Source organism: Oryctolagus cuniculus, chromosome 7, assembly GCF_051225735.1.
Source record: "Oryctolagus cuniculus isolate XC-2025 breed Fujian yellow rabbit chromosome 7, ASM5122573v1, whole genome shotgun sequence".
NCBI classification, from domain to species: domain Eukaryota; kingdom Metazoa; phylum Chordata; class Mammalia; order Lagomorpha; family Leporidae; genus Oryctolagus; species Oryctolagus cuniculus.
In genome coordinates, this window is record NC_142873.1 from 32234561 (window position 1) to 32255274 (window position 20714).

Below are 20714 nucleotides of genomic sequence, written 5' to 3' on the forward strand. Positions count from 1 at the left end.
AAGCATGCAGCTGAGGCTTTAAGGGAGTTGAGAGTCTCAGAAATAACTGGTAGTTGTAACCACAAGAGTGAATAAGATTTCTTATGTGAAATGCACAGCTCGATGCTACAAAGAGACTGAAAAACCTTTATTTTTTTATTTTCAGTTTTGACTCTTAAAATTTATTTATTTATTTATGTGAAAGGCAGAGAGAGAGAGAGAGCCAGTGAGCAATCTTCCATCTGCTGGTTCACCCTCAAATGTTGGTAACAGCTGGAACCAGGCTGAACCTAGCAGCTGGAAACTCTATGCAAGTCTCCCACACGGGTAACAAGAATCCAGTTACTTGAACCATCACCACTGCCTCCCCGAGTCTGCATTAGAGGACAGCAGAGGCAAGAGAAGGAACCAAACATTGAACCCAGGTACTCCAATGTTGCCATGGGTGCCTTAACCACCAATGTAAATGCCTGCCCTAAAAATCTTTATTTCACTCGTCTGGCATTCAAAACCATCATTTTGTATTTTCACTAGCCTGAGTAATCTCCAATGTAAGAACTACTGTGTTTTTGGCATCCAGCCAGTGGTGAAATAGCAAAAGAACAAACAGAAGAAAACCCTAAGAGGTAAGACTGCAGCTCAGGACATTAACCTAGCCCCAGAGTAGAGCTCTTGAACAGGGAGCCAGAGGGGCATCGCTAGGTCAGCCCTCAGTGTCCACAGGAAACTGGCAGTCCTAGTCCCCCCCCCCCCCCAGTTAGCTACCATCTCTCAGGGGCCTGACTGTGGGTAAGAGTGGGGTCCCATGAGAAGTATTTTGTGACATTGTATGGATAGCAGGATAGCAGTTTCCCAGTTTCAGATTTGGATCAAGCATGTGTGAGGGTATAAGAAACTATACCCGACCCTTAGGAGAAGGGGGAGGTATCAGGGCCTGAGACAAGCAGGCTACATTCAGGGCAAGGTTTCAGTCCCAGTGTGCAAATGAGGGCACCAAGGTAGAAACACAGTCTCCGTGTAAGGCAAACGCAGACTGAGGGAAAGGCATACTGCTGGGTGAGAATCAGGAACCTAAGCTCTCTCCTGGGATTCAGAGTCGAGGCCAGAAGAGCAATTCTAGACCCTGATCTTCAGTGGGATTGGGATTCCTGGTAAGTTTGACAGGACAGGAATGGGGCAGCTTTTGTCTTACGGGTTGAAGTCTATAGAGCTGGAAACAGGATTTTTTTTTTTTTTTTTTTTTTTTTTTTTGCTTTATCTCTAATCTTGCACTCTCGTGGTCTTCAAAGGTCCAATAAGTTGATATTCACTTGGAGTTCCTAGTCTTTGCCATCTATCCAGAACTGATTTGATTCCCATTGTGCTTGTATATGTATGCATGCCTCTGCCAGTGTGTAAACACAAAGGGTTGCCATCCATTGCTGGCTCCCAGGAGGTACATGAGTGACATGCAGTGATGAACATACCTATACACTGACACTGTTGAATTCCTACTGATACATTCTAGCAATCTTGTGCAGATTTTGCCTATTCTTCACTGTTCACACTCAGCACCTTGCAGCTTGATGTCTGTGTCCACTCAGTTGTAGGTTCATAATAGCATAGAAGTCAACTCCAGCAAGTACATTTGTTGGGTGCTTACTGCATGTCAGGTATTATCCTAAATACTTACACCAAAAGTTTATTTAGTCCCCAGACAACTCAGTAAGGTACTGAGGTTACTATTATTCTGGTTTTACTAGTGAGGAAGTGGAAATGCATAAAAATTGAATAATTTGCCTGAGGTCAAGTGCCTTAGAAGTGGTGTAGCATTGATTCTAATCTAGGACTGACTCCATTGATTCTAATTTAGGACTGACTCCAAAATCTATGCCCTTAAGTATCATGCTGTAAAAAGGCAGATGTCAGAATAGGCATTTGGCCAAGTGGTTATATTGGAGTCCTATATTGGAGTCCTATATTGGAGTACCTGGGTTCAATTCTCTGCTCCAGCTCCTGATTCCAGCTTCCTGCTAATGGGTGGTGTCCCAAGTAATTGGGTTTCTACTGCCAACATGGAAGGCTTGATTATGTTTCCAGCTATAGCCTCAGCACATCCCCTGCCATTGCTGGTATTTGGGTATTGAACTTATGGTTAGGTTCATTCTCTCTCTCTCTCTCTCGTCCCCTCCCTTCCTCCTCCCCTCCCTCCCTCCCTCAAGTAAATATTTTAAAACATTTCTGAGAATGTATGATTTATCTTTTGAACATGAGTTTGTGTGTGTGTGTCATGGAAGAAGCTGAGAATGACTAACTTCTATTAGTCATTGGTAAAGAAAGTCCAATGGTTTGCTCCAGTGTTTAATCTCATTAACAGAGTTGGGAAGGAGGTTATTCTTAGTATATAATGAACAAAACCCTGAACTTCACTCTCCCTTTAAAACAAACAACCAAACAAAAAATTAGAACACCGGCCGGCGCCGCGGCTCACTAGGCTAATCCTCTGCCTTGCGGCGCCAGCACACCGGGTTCTAGTCCCGGTTGGGGCACCGGATTCTGTCCCGGTTGCCCCTCTTCCAGGCCAGCTCTCTGCTGTGGCCAGGGAGTGCAGTGGAGGATGGCCCAGGTGCTTGGGCCCTGCACCCCATGGGAGACCAGGAAAAGCACCTGGCTCCTGGCTCCTGCCATTGGATCAGCGTGGTGCGCCAGTCACAGCGCGCTGGCCACGGCGGCCATTGGAGGGTGAACCAACGGCAAAGGAAGACCTTTCTCTCTGTCTCTCTCTCTCACTGTCCACTCTGCCTGTCAAAAAAAAAAAAAAAAAATTAGAACACCCAGTACATTTGTATAGCGCCTGCCTCCTTTGCTGGTTTTAGTTATCCTAGAAAGGCTAGGAAATGTGATTTCCCAAGCAGAGCAGAGCAGAGAGCAGAGCAGGAAGGTGGTTAGGTCAGGTACACAGTGTGTCCTGGTACGGTGTCTGGGATTGGCTATCCACCTCAACCACCGCTAACTGAAGTCACGTCACCTCTCTGTCCCACTTCGCTTACTTGAAAAATTGAGATGTAAAGAAGAATTGCAAGTAAAACATGAATGCAATACAATGTCAGGAGAAATGTGTTTTCCTAATCTGACTGCGTGCATCTGGGAGAATGGAATCAGCCCCATCAATGTTTGGGGGTGGTGAAGAGAAGCATGGGAACCAGGGTTCTTCAGGGAGCTCTGGGCAGACTTATCTGCCCCTTGCTGGAACTGACCCACATAATCTGACTACAATCACAGCTACTGGTGGTGGATTGTCATTGAGATCCCTTAGGATGGAGGTGAGGGGAAGGCAGGAAATGTGGCAGAGGGTCAGCCTTTGAGATCAACCCTACTGCTGTCTCAGTGCTTTCCTATTGGGTGTACTCTCGGAAGACACCTATTGGGCTAACATTTGGTAATGACCCTGGAGCATGCATTATGATGTTTGTCTTAAAGGTGAGGAAAAGGAGTCTCAAATTGCTGAAGACATTCCATGAAGGCCTCACCACTAGTATATTTGTGTGGTCAGATTTCATTGAAAGCCCTGCCTGCCTGATACCACTACTGTTTTACTATCCCATGCTATCTGTGACTCACTTAATAAGTTTTCTTTGCAAAGTCCTAGAAAATTTCATATTAAAAGTCACCTACTTGCTCCTTCATTCCTTTATTTATCCGTAGGTAGCTGTTGAGCACATAGTGGATCCCAAACACTTTGAGATTTGATAAATCTCAAATACTCTGTTACGTTCACTTCAAACTCCTCCGAATGCAAAAGCTCTTTTTTCCTATTGGGTATCAGGACCTAGTTTTTCATGGTGCCTTTCACTGAAGAGAGGCATGGGTGTGGGCATCAGAAGACATGGGTACAAATATGGTATCTGACCCTAGGGGTAATTCAGTGAGGAGACATCTTGATAAGTGAGCGTACACTTGAGCTATGAGCATGAGTTTGTTTTGCCTTAATCACTGTGAACATTGCCACTAATACAGGACAGGAAGCGCCCCAAGGAAAGTAGTGCTTCCCTGTCTCACATTCACAAAATAGGAGCGAGAACAGTGAGAATCACTGTGTCTCACATTTCACACTGTGCCAGTGCGAAACTCTGCCCCGAGCTCCCGGAAGCTGACTCAGTGGGTCCTGGATTCCATTCACAATCTCTTTATCATATCTTTATATTCCCTTTTTATGCCTCTGATTATAATTCTATTTCTGCTTCTAAGAGCATGCTAGAAACTCTTGGTTCTCATTTTCAAGTGAGGAAGTTATGTCCTCTGTGTTTGGCATTTCTGGATCGTACTGTTAAGTTCAGATAGGCCCTTTGCCCTGATCTCTCATTCATGAAAATTCTATATTCTTGGCCACCAAGCCTGGGGTTGGGATCTTTACTTCTCATCTACTTTTTTTTTTTTTTTTATTCTTTTGATTACCCTTCAAAGCTTTTGAACTTAGTCTACTTCTTTTGATCTGAAATCCTCCATTTCTTGCAAAGACTTCTTTCTCCCTTCATCTCTGTCACCCTTGCATGGTCACCAGCTGGAGGGGAAGTCACTTCCCCCATGAAGTCCTACTTTCTGGCTTCATTGTCATTATTTAGCAAATATTTGTTGAGAACCTATGAGTTTCTTAAGGCAGGTTGGCAAAATAAAACACAGTCCTGTCCTGACAAGTTTGACACGGGTGCCGGATATGAAAATAAACAGTTGAGAAATTCTTATAGTAAATGTATAAAAGAGAATTCTGGGTATACTGATGGCACAAACAAGGAAGCATTGACCTGATTGGTCAGAAAAGACTTTACTGAAAGCCTTTGAACTAGGTTTTGAAAGATGCGTTCCCAAAGAAAAAAGTGCGAGAAAAAGCATTCCGGATTTAGGGAACCTCCAGGTGCAAAGACTTGGAAGTGTGGAATTGCGTGTTGCACCTGGAGAAAATGAGTTGTTTGCTATCCTTGGTGCTCAGAGATGATTCAGGTCGGTGTGGCTGAAGAGGAAGGGGAACTAGATGAGGGTGCCTGACCAAGAACCTTGGGTGTTATCCTGGAGGCCACGGAGGATGAGTGAAGGGTTTAAGAGAATCATAACAATCAGATTTAGAAAGATTTAACTATGAAGGGAAAATGAACTGGATGTTAACATACCGGAGACAGGAAGAGCAGACAAGGAATTAGAAATATGATAAGCAAGAAATGGATAGGGCCTAAACGAAAACAATGGTGGTAGAGTTAATCAGGACAGAAGAAATATTAAAGATGCTAAGAAATCAAAGAACACCGTGACTCAGAGACTGGATAGAGAGGGTGAGGGCAGGTGGATATTGATTGTAGTGGAGAAAATGGCGGGGTGAGGGAGAGAGGGAGATGGCACAGGTTTAGGGATGCGAGGGATGGGAAGCGTGATGGTGTGGCGGGAGGTGAGGCTCGACCTATGGGTACCCTTTGGACAGGTCCATTTTCTTTTGCAGCCATGGTTGGAGGCCTGCAGGTCACGGTGCCCGACAAGAAGAAGGTGGCCATGCTCTTCCAGCCCACAGTGCTTCGCTGCCACTTCTCCACCTCTTCCCATCAGCCTGCAGTCGTGCAGTGGAAGTTCAAGTCCTACTGCCAAGATCGTATGGGGGAATCCTTGGGCATGTCCACTACCCGGATCCAGTCCCTCAGCAAGAGAAACCTGGAATGGGACCCTTACTTGGACTGTTTAGACAGCAGGAGGACTGTTCGAGTGGTAGCCTCAAAACAGGGCTCCACTGTCACCCTGGGAGATTTCTACAGAGGCCGGGAGATCACCATCGTCCACGGTAATGGTGCCCTGTCCTGAACCAGGGAATGGGAGGGGACTTGGTTTATTCCCCTCTGACACAGGGGATGTCAGCCTCTAACCCTTCCATGTTGCTAAAATGTGGTTTAATGGGAGACAGGAGCATCAAGAGACCTGGCACGATGCTTTAACGGAGTGGCAAGGTGCAGAGTGTAGACCTAGTGATACAGAAATGAGTTTTGGAACAGTCTCCCCAGAGCTTGATCTCGAGTCTCAGGAGCTGGTTTTCAGACCCGAATCGGAATGGATTCCAGCATAAGAACTTCACACGTCGCCCTACACCTTGCCTTTCCCAAACACAGAAAGCAGGCTTCCTGAAGAAGTCCGTGTGCTGGGAGCAGGGGTCCATCATGCAAATTGTAGAGCCAGGGATGCTACAGCCCGAACCCCAGGTGACTTTCTAACAGTCTCACCTGTTCTCCTGCCGCCTCCATCTCAGGTAGGAACGGGTCCCAGGAGTCTGATATGACCTATTTGATTACTTGAATTTTGAAGAACTCTTGTGAAGTTAGCTTATTTCTCGGAGACCAGAATAGTTCTGGAGTTTATCTGGCTCTTGGGGTCCCTGCAGGCTCAGTTCAAAGCCATCACCTCTACTCCGGAAACTCGACTAGAATTCGCCTGGCTTTGGCTGTGCTCCCATTTTCTAACCTTAGGGTGCCAGTTTGTGGCATTGGTCTGTTGTTTTCAAATAAAGCAGTTTTCCAACTGCCATTCAGGTAAGGAAATAGAACAATACAGACGCCCCACTGGGAACCCCTCTCCTTCCCCAACCCCCACTGCTCAGTGTTTTTCTTGGAGAGGACAGAGTTTTAGGACAGGGTCCTTCTTTTCTGCCATCACAGATGCAGATCTCCAAATTGGCAAACTCCTGTGGGGAGACAGCGGGCTCTATTACTGCATCATCACCACGCCCGACGACCTGGAGGGCAAGAACGAGGACTCCGTGGAGCTGCTGGTGCTGGGTAAGCGGGAACCTGGGGCCACATTCGCACCCTAGACCGTTTGCGATGTGTCCCCGCTCTCACTCTGCCTGTGCACCCCCTGCCTTTATCTTCTGTGCCTGAACAAAGCTGCGTTCTTTGGTAGGAGGTCTGCTTTGCTGAAGGTGGAGGCCCCCTCTTTCCCGTTTTCCCTGATGTCGCCTTACCTTTCATTCTTCCCTCCGCCTTTCCACTTGCACCTTCAGCCCTGACTTCTCCTGTAAGTGTTTGCTTATCTTTTTATGTACTAATTGTGGAAGCAAATGCAGAGAGCACTGAAGCAGGGGAGAAGAATTCGCTAGTGTGCCAGGATCTTGGGGGAACCTTAGGAATCTTTCTGCTACTCAGCTACGTCCCCTTAAGACAACTCTAAGGCACAGTAGCTGTGAACTGGAGAGCAGCGTTAAAAGGTACCCGATGAAAAGAGCTGTGTGGGAGACCTGCTAGTGGCAAATTTCTCAAACCTAAAAGTGTCTGAACTACTCCCAAAGCAAATATATCTAATTGTTATTAATATTGATTTCTTCGTAAATGAAAAGTCATTCCTTTTGGCCACTTTTCTTCTACTGTGGTTTGGAGCCATGGCAGCGGGAGCTGACTTCATTGGATGAAACTGAAAATTGGGCACGTTTTGTGTTGTGTACATATTGGTAGAATATGACAGTTAAAATATATAGAAAGTAAGAAAATAAACTGGATTGGGTGTAGTAGAAAAGCTAGTTCAGGATATATACCTGAGGCCATTGTTGGCAAGGAATTATTTATTTATTTATTTTTTTTTTTGTGGCATCCAAGGAACCAGATGATAGCAATTTGGAGGAATATGTCAAAGTATTCCTGTTCAAAGGCAAATGAACGTGAAGGTTGGCTGTCACCCTGTGTAGGAAACTCAATCCCCAGGAGAAAGTGGCATTTATGTAGAATGTTTAGTTTTAGTCTTGATTCATGAATGTGTGATTTTGGCAAAGCAATTATTCTGATACCTTAGGTGTTCTATTTTAAAATTGTATTATGCAAACAATGGTCTACCTTAGTCAAAGGATGACTTGATTTAACCATAATTTTGGGTCCGTATATAAAATGTAACTGAGAGAAAGAATGGAAATATGACAGATATTCAAAAGGAAATGAAGAATAAAAGGCTGATACTGACATTGTAAAAGGACACAGGGTGATCTGATTTGGGCTATGCTGTGACTCTGTAAATCACAAGGGAATAAAGAGATACATTTTTGCTTAATCACACAACTCCAGTAGCCAAGTTTGAAGGAACAAGTGGTTCATTGAGCCTGCAGTTAGCTAATTGTGAACACAGTTATTTGGCCAGGGCAGCCATTTGCAGAGAAGTAATTGCCTGCGCAGGAAAAGGAGGCCAGGTGAAAACTACTTTCTGTAATTTGGTCCCAGTTGTTCTGCAGACGTGGGGAGATGAATGGGGTGAGAGCTTTGTCATCTGAGGGTGTGCCGAAGTATGTGAAGAGCATTCCTTTAGGTCAGAATGTGCAGAGCAGCTTGGGTGAGGATGCTGTTCTCCAGACAAAAAGGGGCCAGCAGCTGAGAGATGGGTGGAAGAAAGCCTTGGATGACAGTGGTCAGCAGGGATGGGAAGAAAAGAGGAAGGACACCAATCAGTGTTGTTCTAAAAAGAAGGCTCGAGGAAAACTGGAGAGGTTGCAGGTCAAACCCCACAGCACTCCATAAAGCACCATATTGTCTGTGCCTTTATAACAGTTATTTTTATTTGAGATGGAACCCTCTTTAACCTTTCTAACTACTGGATAGTAAATCTTGTTAGAACAAGTGCATTGCAGCAGAAGCAGCATATATAGAGGTAAGTAGGGACATGTTAGGGTTCTTGGGGAGGAGAATCGTAATTCTGCCATGTTCCACATTCGTTGGAAATGTTCAAAGCGTGATAATTTTGTCATGGGAAGTTTTTAGGGCAGCGCCGCTTGTGTGACTTACTTAAAGGGATTAGTTTGAAACCTATGAAACATTTCTGGCTGTGTAAAGTACTATATTTAATTCCCAAATGCAAAATTCAGAGTCTTCTTTGCTTTAATGCCCCTTTATATATATGATTTTTCAAAATGCTGTCACAGTTTTGAAAATTCTAATTGTTTGATCGTTATAGCCTGAAGACCTATTTGTTAGGTATTCTTTTTCGTGTGAGACCAGGAGTCACCTGATTTCTGAGGTCAACCCCCGAGGAGATGAGAACCTCAGTGGGAAGAAAACTGGGTTCATGGTTTGCTAATTGCAATATCCATGAGCCACTGGTTTAGGCATTGCATTTTGTGTGAGCAATGATTGGAAGATTTGGTCTGCTGAAAGAAGACTTGAAGCAGGCAGCAGGGGAAGTGTCTGCAAACATTTGAAATGCTACTGTGTAGAAGAAGGACAGGAAACACACTGTGACTGTGTTAAAGTGAACCCAGAGTATGAGTTACAAGGGGAGGCCTAGAGTCCCAGTGTAAAGAAGAACTGCTAACAACTGGGGATATCTGAAGCTGCAATGAATGTTTCTGGGAGTAGTGAGTTCTGTGTTTCTACTCAACAGAGTAGAAAGTTTCTAACCAGACTTACTACCTGTCAGGGATTTGTGCAGAGGAAAAGGTATTCGACTATGTTACTTTTGACTTTTATTTCAGCCCTAAAATTTGGGCATTAAAAAGGAGGTGATGAAGTGATGAGTGATGTGACCAGCTTGGTGAATAAGCATAGGGACCCCTCCCCCAGGAGCTCAGTCTTCATCACCGAGATAAGCAGGGGTATGGATAGTTTACCAGAATATACAGGGTGATGCTCGCTCACAGGGAAGCCACAGGGAACAAGCTGGGCTTTTGCAGTGGGCCAGGGATAATAGAACTAAACTTACCAGAGAGAAGAAACGACTGGTGGTGTCTTGGAGAAATCAACTACATCACCTTTTCTTCGAGATGACCAGAAAATGAGGAACAGAGAAGTAGTTGGAATGTCAGATGATAAATTAGTAAAGAAAGATGAGTTAAAGAGATACATCAGAGGCAAAGTTACGAAGACTTTAATTTCCTCATTATACTAACAAAGGTGAGGATGAAAAAGTTGAGGAGGCAAGATTGCAAAGCCCCTTACACCAGGGGTCTGTTTTGCACCAACGGAGGAGTAAGATTAGATCTCAGAGTCAAAACAATAATTAGCAGCAGAGTAGATGCTGCATTGAAGAGAGAATTCGAGCAGAGGGATTGGCTATGGGGCTGCTGCAGAGCATAGAGGAGAAATGTGAGATTGTGAACCAGAGTAGAGAATTGGGAAGAGAAAATGGAGAACATTTCTGAGATGAAAGCAAAGGATCTTGGTGGCTAATGCATAAAAGAAAATGAGAGAAAAGAATGCATCAAATAGGACCCCATGATTTCTAACTAGCTGGGTAGCCAGCCAACCCAGCAACTAAGAAAGTGGACGCAGGTGGAAACACAGGTTGGGGAGGCAGGAGAATGAAACTGGTTTTTGGACATGTTGAAAGTGATATGCCCGCGGACCACCAAGGTGAAGGCGTCTTGTCGATTATTAGAAATGTAGGTCTGCAGCTCAGCAGAGAAGTGAAGGTGAGAGATGATAGATTTGAGTGATGAGTGATGGGCACAGCTGTGAGAGGACACACGCGTCACCCAGGCAGATGTTAGAAGGTAAACAGGGCCAAGAACTGAGACTATTGGCTTAGATTCCACTCTTGCTTCCAGTGGTCACATTTTGCCGCTGCGTGTGCACTTGATTTCCCACACAGACTTGGAAGGTTAATTGCACTGGACCGTGACTCTTCAGAGGCAAGGACCAATTTCCATCATTGTTATATCTGCAATGCCTAGCAGAGTGTCTGCAGTAAAGAAGCTTTGGTGAATTTTTTAAAAAATGATAAATGGACCAGCTCTGTAACTCATCTTTTGTGCCTCTTAAATATTAGTCAATAGTGAGTATTTGTTGAGTTTAAGGTGTCACACAAGGAACATCTATACAATCTTAATTGAGATAAAATGCTTTAAGATCATTGGTCATACTTTTTATTTGGTTCATCAGGGACTATGATTGAAATCAACAGAAATTGGCTCTGGTTCAGTTAAGCAGAAAAGGAATTCCATGGAAGGATATTAAGACTGAAAGGAAGGGATTGTGTAGCAGGTAGAGCCGCCGCCTGCAAAGTCGGCATCCCATATGGATTTGGCTACTGGTTCATGTCCTGACTGCTCCACTTCTGATCCAGCTCCCTGCTTGTGGGCTGGGGAAAGCAGCAGAAAATGGCCAAGTGCTTGGGCCCCTGTTACCCATGTGGGAGACCCAGGGGAAGCCCCTGGCTCCTAGTTTTGACCTGGCCCAGCCCTGGTTGTTGAAGCCATCTGGGGAGTGAATCAGTGGATGAAAGATTGTTTCTCTCTCTGTGTCTCTCTCTGTCTCTCTCTCTTCCTGTAGCTCTGACATTAAAATTAATAAAGACATCTTTTAAAAATTACCTGAAAGGCAGACTAGAAAATCAGTCTCAGAAAAGGCTAGTATATTAGGGTAACAGTTGCTAGCTTTTGTATAGACAGCCTCCAGATCTCAGTGACTTGTAATCAGACGTGGGCTGGAAGGCGGTGGGATAGGACTCTAGGCATCTCCATTGTTTGACTCTGCATGTCCGAGACCTTTGCTCCCAGCTGCATGGAGAGGAAGGGGAGTTTTATGGGGCTTTCTGGGGCACAGATCAGGCAGTGGATCCTGCTATCACTTTGTAAGTGCCTGTGAAGAAAATGGTTTGGACAGAGATACTCTGTAGCAGGAATTCCTGGGCAGTATCTTTAGGGCTCCATAATCAGGGAGAACTAACTCAACTGGGACTTTTTGTCCTTTCATTTTCCCACTCAAGAACCAAAGTCTTGGGGCCAGCATTGTGGCACAGCAGGTTAAACCACCACCTGTGATGCCGGCATCCCATATAGCTGCCAGTTCGAGACTGGGCTGTTCTACTTCCAACCCAGCTCCCTGCTAATGCAACTGGGAAAGCAGCAGAACATGGCCCAAGTGCTTAGGCCCCTGCACTCCCATGGGAGACCCAGAAGAAGCTCTGGGCTCCTGGCTTTAACCTGGCACAGCCCTGGCTGTTGTGGCTGTTTGGGGGAACAAACCAGTGGATGGAAGCGCGCTCACTCGCACTCTCTTTCTAACTCTGCCTGTCAAATAAATGTCCTAGTTTAGTCACTGCCAAGTTGGCTAACTTGTCCACTGCTTAGCCTTGGGAGATCAAGGGCTCTTGGTGAAGAGCTAATCAAGATACAGAAAAGAATTAATTCCTCAAAATAAGTTAGGACACTCTCACAAAAAAGGAAGACTAGACATGGCATAGCAAAAGACAGTCAATATCCACCAAAGTGATGCCATTACTGTGTCTACTGCTACTATTAATGTGCACCGATAATGAGTAGTAATTCACAAAATTTTTCTTCATTAATCTTCTAAGAACAGGCACTATTTTCCAAATGAAACTAAAAGCCTATGTCTTAGGACTGTTATCCCATGAAAGAAAGTGGTGATGAGCAAACCTAACCATTTTGATTCCCAGCTTCGTCTACTTTTATAACCTGCCTGTATTAAGAAGGTATAAAATAGGCCTTTAAAAAAAAATGTGGCTGCTTCCTGGGGCCAGAGGTAATGATTTTTACTTGCTCCAGGTTTGCTTCAATATTTCACTTTATTTCTTGGTGAAACTGCCTGCAGCCACTGACCTCAGCTCTCACTTCAAAGGCATAGTTGTTCTGTGTAGATTGAATACCTCCTCACCGAGCATGAGTCACCCCTACTTCCACCCCAAACATCTGAACCATCCACAACTCGCTATGGATGCTTCTTGCAGAAGTTGCAGATATATCCAAAGACATGTGATTCATAGAAATGGGAGGAGGACAACCACTGATTCAACATTGAACCTGAAAGCTATACGGAGCATCCTTGAGTGCCTCTGTGATGACTCAGCAGGTAAAGTCATTTCGAACTTGAGAAATGCGCACAGTGTTTTGGGTGCTTTAAGATGACAGTGACAGCTACCTTAGAAATATTTAGACAGCCACTTGGGATCATGGGGCCACACCAGCAGACAGTGACAGAAAGTGGGGGTGTCCAGAAATCTGCCACCCTGAGATTCGACATTGGTGCAGCATCAGTGGTAAGGACAGGCTGTTTATAACCTGGATCCAGGCCACTGTTTGCATAGGGATACAGTTCCCTGGGGCAGCTCCAGCTGGCAGGAAGAGGACTTCACCGTTCCAGGGAGGCTCAAGCAGGGATGTTATTATTCTAAAATCGAAAAGCAGCCAGCCTGGTTCCTACTTCTTTCCACATACAATGTGAGGGCCTGACCCTTCCTTTCTGCTGTCCCATGGGGTGGTGGTTTGTTGGATAAGGGCCTTTAAGTAGAAAAGGTGGCAAGGGCCCCAGTGGACGTGGGTGAACACTGCTGCCTGAGAATAGAATAACAGGACATGAGCAAAGGGTGTTGATTTTCAAACTAAGGAAGACATTCCTAACGACAAATAACAACTTCCGGCAGTTATTGGTCATGGAGGGAAATTATAGAAACCCCTGCTCTGATGAGCTTTTTTTAAAAATATTTATTTATTTATTTGAAAGTCAGAGTTACACAGAGAGAAAAGGAAAGGCAGAGAGAGAGACAGAGAGGAGTCTTCCATCCACTGGTTCACTCCCCATGGCCACAATGGCCAGAGCTGCACCAATCAGGAGCCAGGAGCCTCCTGCAGGTCTCCCACATGGGTGCAGGGGCCCAAGGACTTGGGCCATCCTCCCCTGCTTTCCCAGGCCATAGCAGAGAGATGGATCGGAGGTGGAGCAGCCTGGACTAGAACACGCGCCCATATGGGATGCCGGCACTGCAGGCGGAGGATTAACCTACTGTGCCACAGCACCGGTCCCTCTGATGATCTTTTATTGTGGACCAGGTTCTCTCACCTGGGAAATTCAGATAAACAAGAAGGATTTTCAGAGTCTTCCTGTGATTCTGACTTTAAATAGACTACATAGGTGATGCCTCAAATATTGTACTGCTGCTTGGTTTTAATATGGTTTCTGTTTTAGAAAAAAAAAGAAAAAGAATCTATGCTTCTTGTATAAAACAGAAAAGTACATCAAAAGAAAATATCTTCTAAAATCTCACTGTATGAAGCTAACTATTATATTTTTCACAACTTTTTTGGTTACAAGGGAGAGAGGCTGCACTGGCTCAGGGCGACAGGGGTGGGGGACTTCCGGCACATGGGCTGTGTAGGACCCATGAAATCATTGGGTCTGGCCCTGCTGTGGCAGTTGCAGGTAGAATCTGACATGCAACAAATCTATAGCAGGCTAATTTTTAACTTGATAAGTTTGTGTGACTTGCAAATGATGTTATAAAGACCCAAAATGGCCCTTGGCAGAAAAAAGATTTCCGACCCCAAACACTGATGGATAAACCCGGGTGGGCCTCGCTTGGCTGGATCAGTGTTCAGATTTTGTGTTGAAGGATCTTTTCTGATCCCTGCCTCCTGGCTCTGACCTCTCTGTGTTTGCTTCATTTTCTGGTGAGCTCTCTCCAGCAGGGGCAGAGGTGGTCCCCCAGGAGGCCCAGCCTTCCTGGTCTCTTTTCAGGGGGCTAAAGGGCCCCCTGCAGGGTTTCAGCAGAAGTCCTGTTTGGGGAGGTGGCCTCTATGTCTGGGGAGGAACCTGCTGGCTGCACCACTGAACCGTGTAAACGCACAGGAGAGAGGGAAAGCAGCGGCTGCCTGCAGGAAAATCGGGCAGTTGTTTCCAAACGGAGGGGGAGAATGCCAGGCAGGCAAAAACACACAGTGAACATTTTGTGGAATTCATGATCAGTTTCTCCATCTTTCTGAGCCAAATGCAATGCTAATCTAAGAGGCCAGAAATAGGCATGCTCCCAGCAGGTCCCTGTGAGTAGGCACTAATTTAGGATTGATTTTTCCCTGGGAATGTAATGCCACAGCATTACCTTTGTTTTCCCGTCATGCTTCTATTTTTTTTTCTTCCATCACCTCCTGTGACTTACCCTGGAAGTGTGCATGTTATCTAGACAGTTGAAGAAGGGACAGGCAAGCATAGCTTCTTTTAATTTTCTCATCACTCTGTTCACATACCGTACCTGAAATTGTTATTCCAGTATCAAATAAACTTTGTTGCCCATTACCATGAAAAGCAATGAAGAACCTAAGAAGAAATCAGTGTGGGGCTAGTGTTGTGGTGCAAAAGGTTTGGGCAGATTTGAGATACCAGCTTGAGACCCCAGCATCCGCTACCAAAGTGCTACGTGAGTCCCAGCTGCTCTGCTTCTGCTCCAGCTTCCTGCTATTGTGCGAGGGAAGGCAGCAGAAGATGGTCCAAGCGCTGGGGTTCCTGGCACCCATGTCAGAGACCCGGATGGAGGGCCTGGCTCCACCAGGCTTTGGCCTGGCCCAACCCTGGCTGTTGTGGCCATGTGGGGAGTGAACCAGTGGATGAAAGATCTCTCTTTCTGTCTCTCTCTGTCTTTCTCTCTGTGTGTTCTTGCACCTTAAAAAAAATTGTTAAAAAAAAAAGGGGGGGAAATCAGTGAGTTCTCAGGAGGGTACACCTTGGAGTTTGCGATTGACCAGGGATGTTTGATGGTTTCCTGAGGCGGAAATGCCCAAGCACCCGTCCCTGGATTCCTGCTGCCTCAATTTGAATCTTGTCCACCTCCCTCCCCGGTGACTTTTGTTCAGGCTGTTCAGAAAGGCTACTTGTTGCCAAGGCCGCCCCTCCCCCTTCTCATCCCCTGTGCCAGCCCCAGCCCAGTGCTGCTAACCAAGGAGATTTGCCGATTAAAAGGGCCTCAGCTCCCAGAGTTCCCATGGCAACAGCCTCCTTGGAGGTCTTTGTTGCCTGTGAAAACTTTGATCTCAGAGAGTGGCTGCTGCTGTTTCTCTGGAAAATTTACAAACAGAGGCAGAGGGGGAAAGAATTGGAAGAGAAGACAGAAAAAGTTTACTCCTGCACAGAGGGAGAGAGAACTAATGACAGAGCCACACTCCAGCCATATATCTGGAAGCCAGTCCTTTGGAACATCTTCTGATTTGAGCTCTTGCCCACAGTTTCCTTTGTACACTGGATTATGCTCCCAATGAGCTGGCCCCGTATGAAAAGACTTAAAGTGGGGCTGATGTCCCCCGGAGGGCAGAATTTTCCCATCTGCAGCAGACACCTGTGCCTTCAGGTTTCCAAAAGGGCTGAGACAACCCTACAGGCTCCCATGAAAGCAGAGGCAGAAGACAAAGGAGGAGTGGACTTCTCCGCTTCAGCTCCACTGCTTTGTCTCCCAGCACTCTCCTCTGCCCTGGTCCCCTCTGCCCTGACCTTACCTACATGTCCCTGTAGACATGTAGAAAGAAGCAAGAGAAATATGTTGAAGGGAGAAAAGAAAAAAAGAGCCAGAAAAGTTGAGCAGGCATCAGCTAGCACCTGATTCTGGTTACTACCTGACCACAGCCAGCATTCTACTGCTTGAGCAGCAGATTGGAGATTGTGTCCAGAGACGTGGGTCATGCCTTTCACTCTTGGCAGGAATTCGACTTTGACCTTCAGAGCTCTCCTGCGTAATCTCAGTCTTGCTCCTTGATCGGCTTCGTGGAATGGAGTCAGTTCTGCTTCCAGTATGAATTACACGTAAATTTAATATTTTTCGCATATTGAATCCCCAACACCATCAATAAACAAAATGCATAAGTGATTCTGTCTACCCTCTATAAAATTAATGTCTTTTTGTGAAAATAGAAGTTATATTTCTGAAGCCCTTAGAGAGCAATGTAAGAAAAGATTAAGAGTGTATCTGGATATTAAGTATCTGGTTCACTGATTCTCAAGAGGGCGTGACTTTGCCTCCCAGCAGGCATTTGGCAATGTTTAGCTACCTGTTTTTGGCTGTCACAACTCACAGCATGCTGCAGCATGGAATAGGCACAAACCAGGAGTTGGCTAACCATCATGCAAAAACACAGGACAGCCCTCCCATGCAAGGAACTACCCAGCTCCAAATGTCAATAGTGCTGAGCTTGTGAAATCCTGATGTTGACCAAAAGTCCATCTTACTCCTGAGTAAAGTCTGCTGTGAACAGCAGAGACCTTGGGGTCAGAGAACCCTGGCTCAGAGAAACAACATGACCTTGGGCCAGTGGGTGTCCGCGAGCCTCCGTTGTCTTAGCTGTGGAAGTGGAGGAGGGGGTATGACAGTGACATGGAAGTTCTCTTCTCCCACCTCTTCCCGTTCTGCACATCTCGTTGCCAGCGTGTCATTCCTAATGTGAGGGAACCCTCTCCAGGAAATTCTGTGTGCCAGGGACTCCCACTAAACAGCTGATTTTCCTACCACCCATTCCATAGGCAGAGGCTTTCACGGGCCATCTGTGAATTGGAATCCCGTTACTAATAAACTCGCATTTTCTCAATGACACATGCTGTGTCTTGCTGCGGGTGACCCTAATCAGCCCTGTGGCAATCTTCCTGCTGGTGGATTTGAGGGCATTCTGTCCCAGTACGCTGTCTTTGGTTGTTATGTTCTGGTTGCTGTTGGAAGCCCCATTTCTCAGTGGATGGCTCTTAGTTAATTACAGGGTGTTTACTGGGTAAACTAAATACAAGCATGAGGTCGCACAGACCATCCGATGAAGGCTGGTTTGGGGAACATCTAAGACTTGGATTTGGATCTGGGTGGACGTGGGAAGTCTCCAGGTAGGATAACATTATGATCGATTGTCCAAATTAGAGCACTCTTGAGAGTGAAGTGGAGAGAGGGAGGAACTTTTAATAATGCATGGCAAGACAGTGGGAGTGGACTGACGCTGTCCAGGCACTCTAGTGTGGTGGTCACCCATTTTTATGGAGATGATGGACACCTTGTAGAGACTCCTGTTGATGGAACAGGAAACCCAGAAGGCTTGAGGGCACCTTAGCCTCAGCTCCCCTGCACAGGCTAAACCCTGCCTGCTGGCTGGCCTTTCATTCATGGGGACCTAGAAAGGCACACATGGGTCTCCATCCATCAACTTGACACCGAGCACAAAGGGGCCCAGCAAAGAGAGAGTGGTTTGATGTGATAGTACTCCACTGGAACATTCGCCCCAAGATTTCTGAACCTCGTGCAGGACGTTGGTGGCGGCTGTTCGCTGCCCTGCGTTAGGAGCACCCCTGAGGTCTTGCAAGCGCCATTCCTGCCGCCGAGTCGCAGCGCATCCCCTCCGCCCCACAGCCTTCTGCTCGCCTCGTCGGCCTGCCTCACTTGTTGCTCCTCGCCGTGGGAGGACCTCGGCCTGCAATTAGCGTGCATTCCTGCCCGCTGCGGTTGCCGTGGTTACAGCCGCTGGGTCAGCCCCGCGCCCATTGTCGGCAGTGGCGGCGGCACCCGCGCCCGCCTGGGCAGGGGGAGGAGGCCTTCGGGCCGGCGGCTCAGCCCCAGGAGAGAAAGAAGGGCCGCCCCTGAAAGCCGGTCTGGAGACATTTTCCTCCCTGGCCAGCTGCTGCTATTCAAGTGTGCAGGTTCGCGCTCACACTGGAGCTGTCCTGGGGACTGTGGGGTGGTTCTGATGAGATGGCTCAGGCAAACGATTGGGGTCCGAGCCATGGTTGGGGGGCAGTACAAGGTCCAAGACCTGCCAAGCTGTGAGCCCCTCCGGGTGTGCTACCTGAGCCCCCCCCCCCCCCCCCCCAGACCACCAAAGTCTTTTTACTTTAAGGAAAGTAGCCTTTGTTGGTATCTTTGTGCCAGTCTGGTGGATGGAGCGCAGTGCATACAAGATGTCACACTAGGCCCCCTAAACTCAATGTCCACCTTCCAGGGCCCCCAGCCCCCTCTGCATCACTTCTGAGTCCAGCCCAGCTTGTCCTTTGCATTTGGTCTCAGGCCCAGTGTGTATTCTGCATGTATATACTCTCTGAGTCTGAGGGTTGGATCTCTGTAGCGCTTTGCAAAAGGCAAACTACTTTGCAATCATTTTCATTATTGTTTCTTCTTTTGTAGCAGTATGTGAATGCCTTTCAAGGATACATTTGGTAATGCTTTCCAGTTGCGGCTTTTAAAGGTGCTGAGAATGTCAAGTCTCCCATACTTCCCACATCCAAAAATTATACTTTTAATTACATATGTAGAGTGTTAATGCCACAAACACAAATTTCAGGATGGCTCACTAAATCATAGGAGACTAGAAGACAACTGCAGATTTCTGGATTAAGGATATGCAAATGTTGAGAGGCAGTGAGATCCTGGGAGAAGAAAATAGTGGAGGGGCTGGTGTTGTGGCGTAGCAGGTAAAGCTGCCGCCTGCAGTGCTGGCATCCCATATAGGCGCTGATTCAAGTCCTGGCTTCTCCACTTCTGATCCAGCTCTCCGCTATGGCCTGGGAAAGCAGTAGAAGATACCCAAGTCCTTGGGCCCCTGCACCCACGTGGGCGACCCAGAAGAAGCTCCTGGCTCCTGGCTTTGGATCAGCGCAGCTCTGGCTGTTGCGGCCAATTGGGGAGTGAACCAGCAGATGGAAGACCTCTCTGACTTTCCTTCTCTTTCTGTGTAACTCTGACTTTCAAATAAATAAATATGTCTTTAAAAAAAAAAAAGAAAAGAAAATAGAATAGAAATGGAATAGAAATGAGTAGACCCCAGTTCTCTTCCTTGCTATTAGTCAGCTCTAGGACTTTGGTTAAGATTTTTCTTTCTTTTTTTTTTTTTAAAGGATTTATTTATTTATTTGAAAGTTAGAGTTACAGAGAGAGAAGGAGAGACATTGAGAGATCTTCCATCCACTGGTTCACTCCCCAGCTGGCCACATTGGCTGGGGCCAGGCCAGAGCCAGGAGCCAGGAGCTTCTTTTCATGGTTCTCCCAAGCACTTGGGCCATCTGCTACTGCTTTCCCAGGCCATTATCAGAGAGCTGGATTGGAAGAGGAGCAGCCAGGACATGAACCGGCACCCACATGGGATGCTGGCATCACAGGTGGCAGCTTTATCTGATATACCACAATGCTGGCCCCAAGATTGTTTTTTTAATATGTATTTATTTGAAAGACAGAGTTGCAGATAGAGAGGGAGAGACACAGAGAGGGATCTGCCATCCTCAGATGGCCACAAGAGCCAGGAACCAGGAGTTTCTTCCAGGTCTCCCAGGTGCATACAGGGGCCCAAGCACTTGGGCCATCTTCTGCTGCCTTCCCAGCCCATTAGCAGGGATCTGGATCAGAAGACGAGCAGCCAGGACACAAACTGGTGCCCATATCAGATGCCAGTGTCTCAGGCAAAAGCTTAACCTGCTACGCCACAGCATCGGCCCCTGGGTAAGATTCTCAATAGCTCTGAGCCTTTGGTTCCTGAAAGCATGTGGTAGGATATGGACTAGATGACCTTTGTGATCCTTCCTGGCTGTAAAAATCTGATTCTGGAATGTTCTGTGTTAAACAGAAAAAATCAGTGCCTCAGGCCAAGCCTATAATCACTGCCAAAAAGACTGAAGCATTTATTAACAGTTAATTGCAGATGGTCTAATACCAGTCATTTTATGGAGAGGATTCACTGTCAGAATTGCTCTCATCTAAGACTATCATTTAAAGTGAACTAAAATGTAAAAGACACAAAGAGAAAAAGTAAACACACAAAATGCTTTAATACATAGTTTATAAATATACGTAAAAGAAAGGGAGGCTATATTCATGTTTGTGAAGGATAGTCATAAACTATATTGAATGCCTGGTTGCCATGGGAATATAGAATAAAAACATGGATGTACGTACCCTTAGGAAATTTCCAATCTATTTGGGAATGCAACTAGCCATAGAAACAAACTCTTAAAAGCATAGCCATAGAAACATCTTCACACTTAAAGGGGCCAGAGACATGGGAGATAAATATTCTGGAA

The 20714-nt window shown here is 46.3% G+C and overlaps 1 protein-coding gene across 7 annotated transcripts in view; it reads left to right on the plus strand.

Annotated features, from left to right (window-relative positions):
- ILDR2 (immunoglobulin like domain containing receptor 2) overlaps positions 1 to 20714 on the plus strand; it is a 66432-nt gene that overhangs the window by 13690 nt on the left and 32028 nt on the right. For all 7 annotated transcript variants that reach the window (XM_051858412.3, XM_051858414.3, XM_089299642.1 and 4 more), the window contains exons 2-3: positions 5447 to 5779; positions 6645 to 6764. In XM_051858412.3, the coding sequence (XP_051714372.1) occupies positions 5447 to 5779; positions 6645 to 6764 (453 nt within the window). The remainder of the gene's footprint in view (positions 1 to 5446; positions 5780 to 6644; positions 6765 to 20714) is intronic.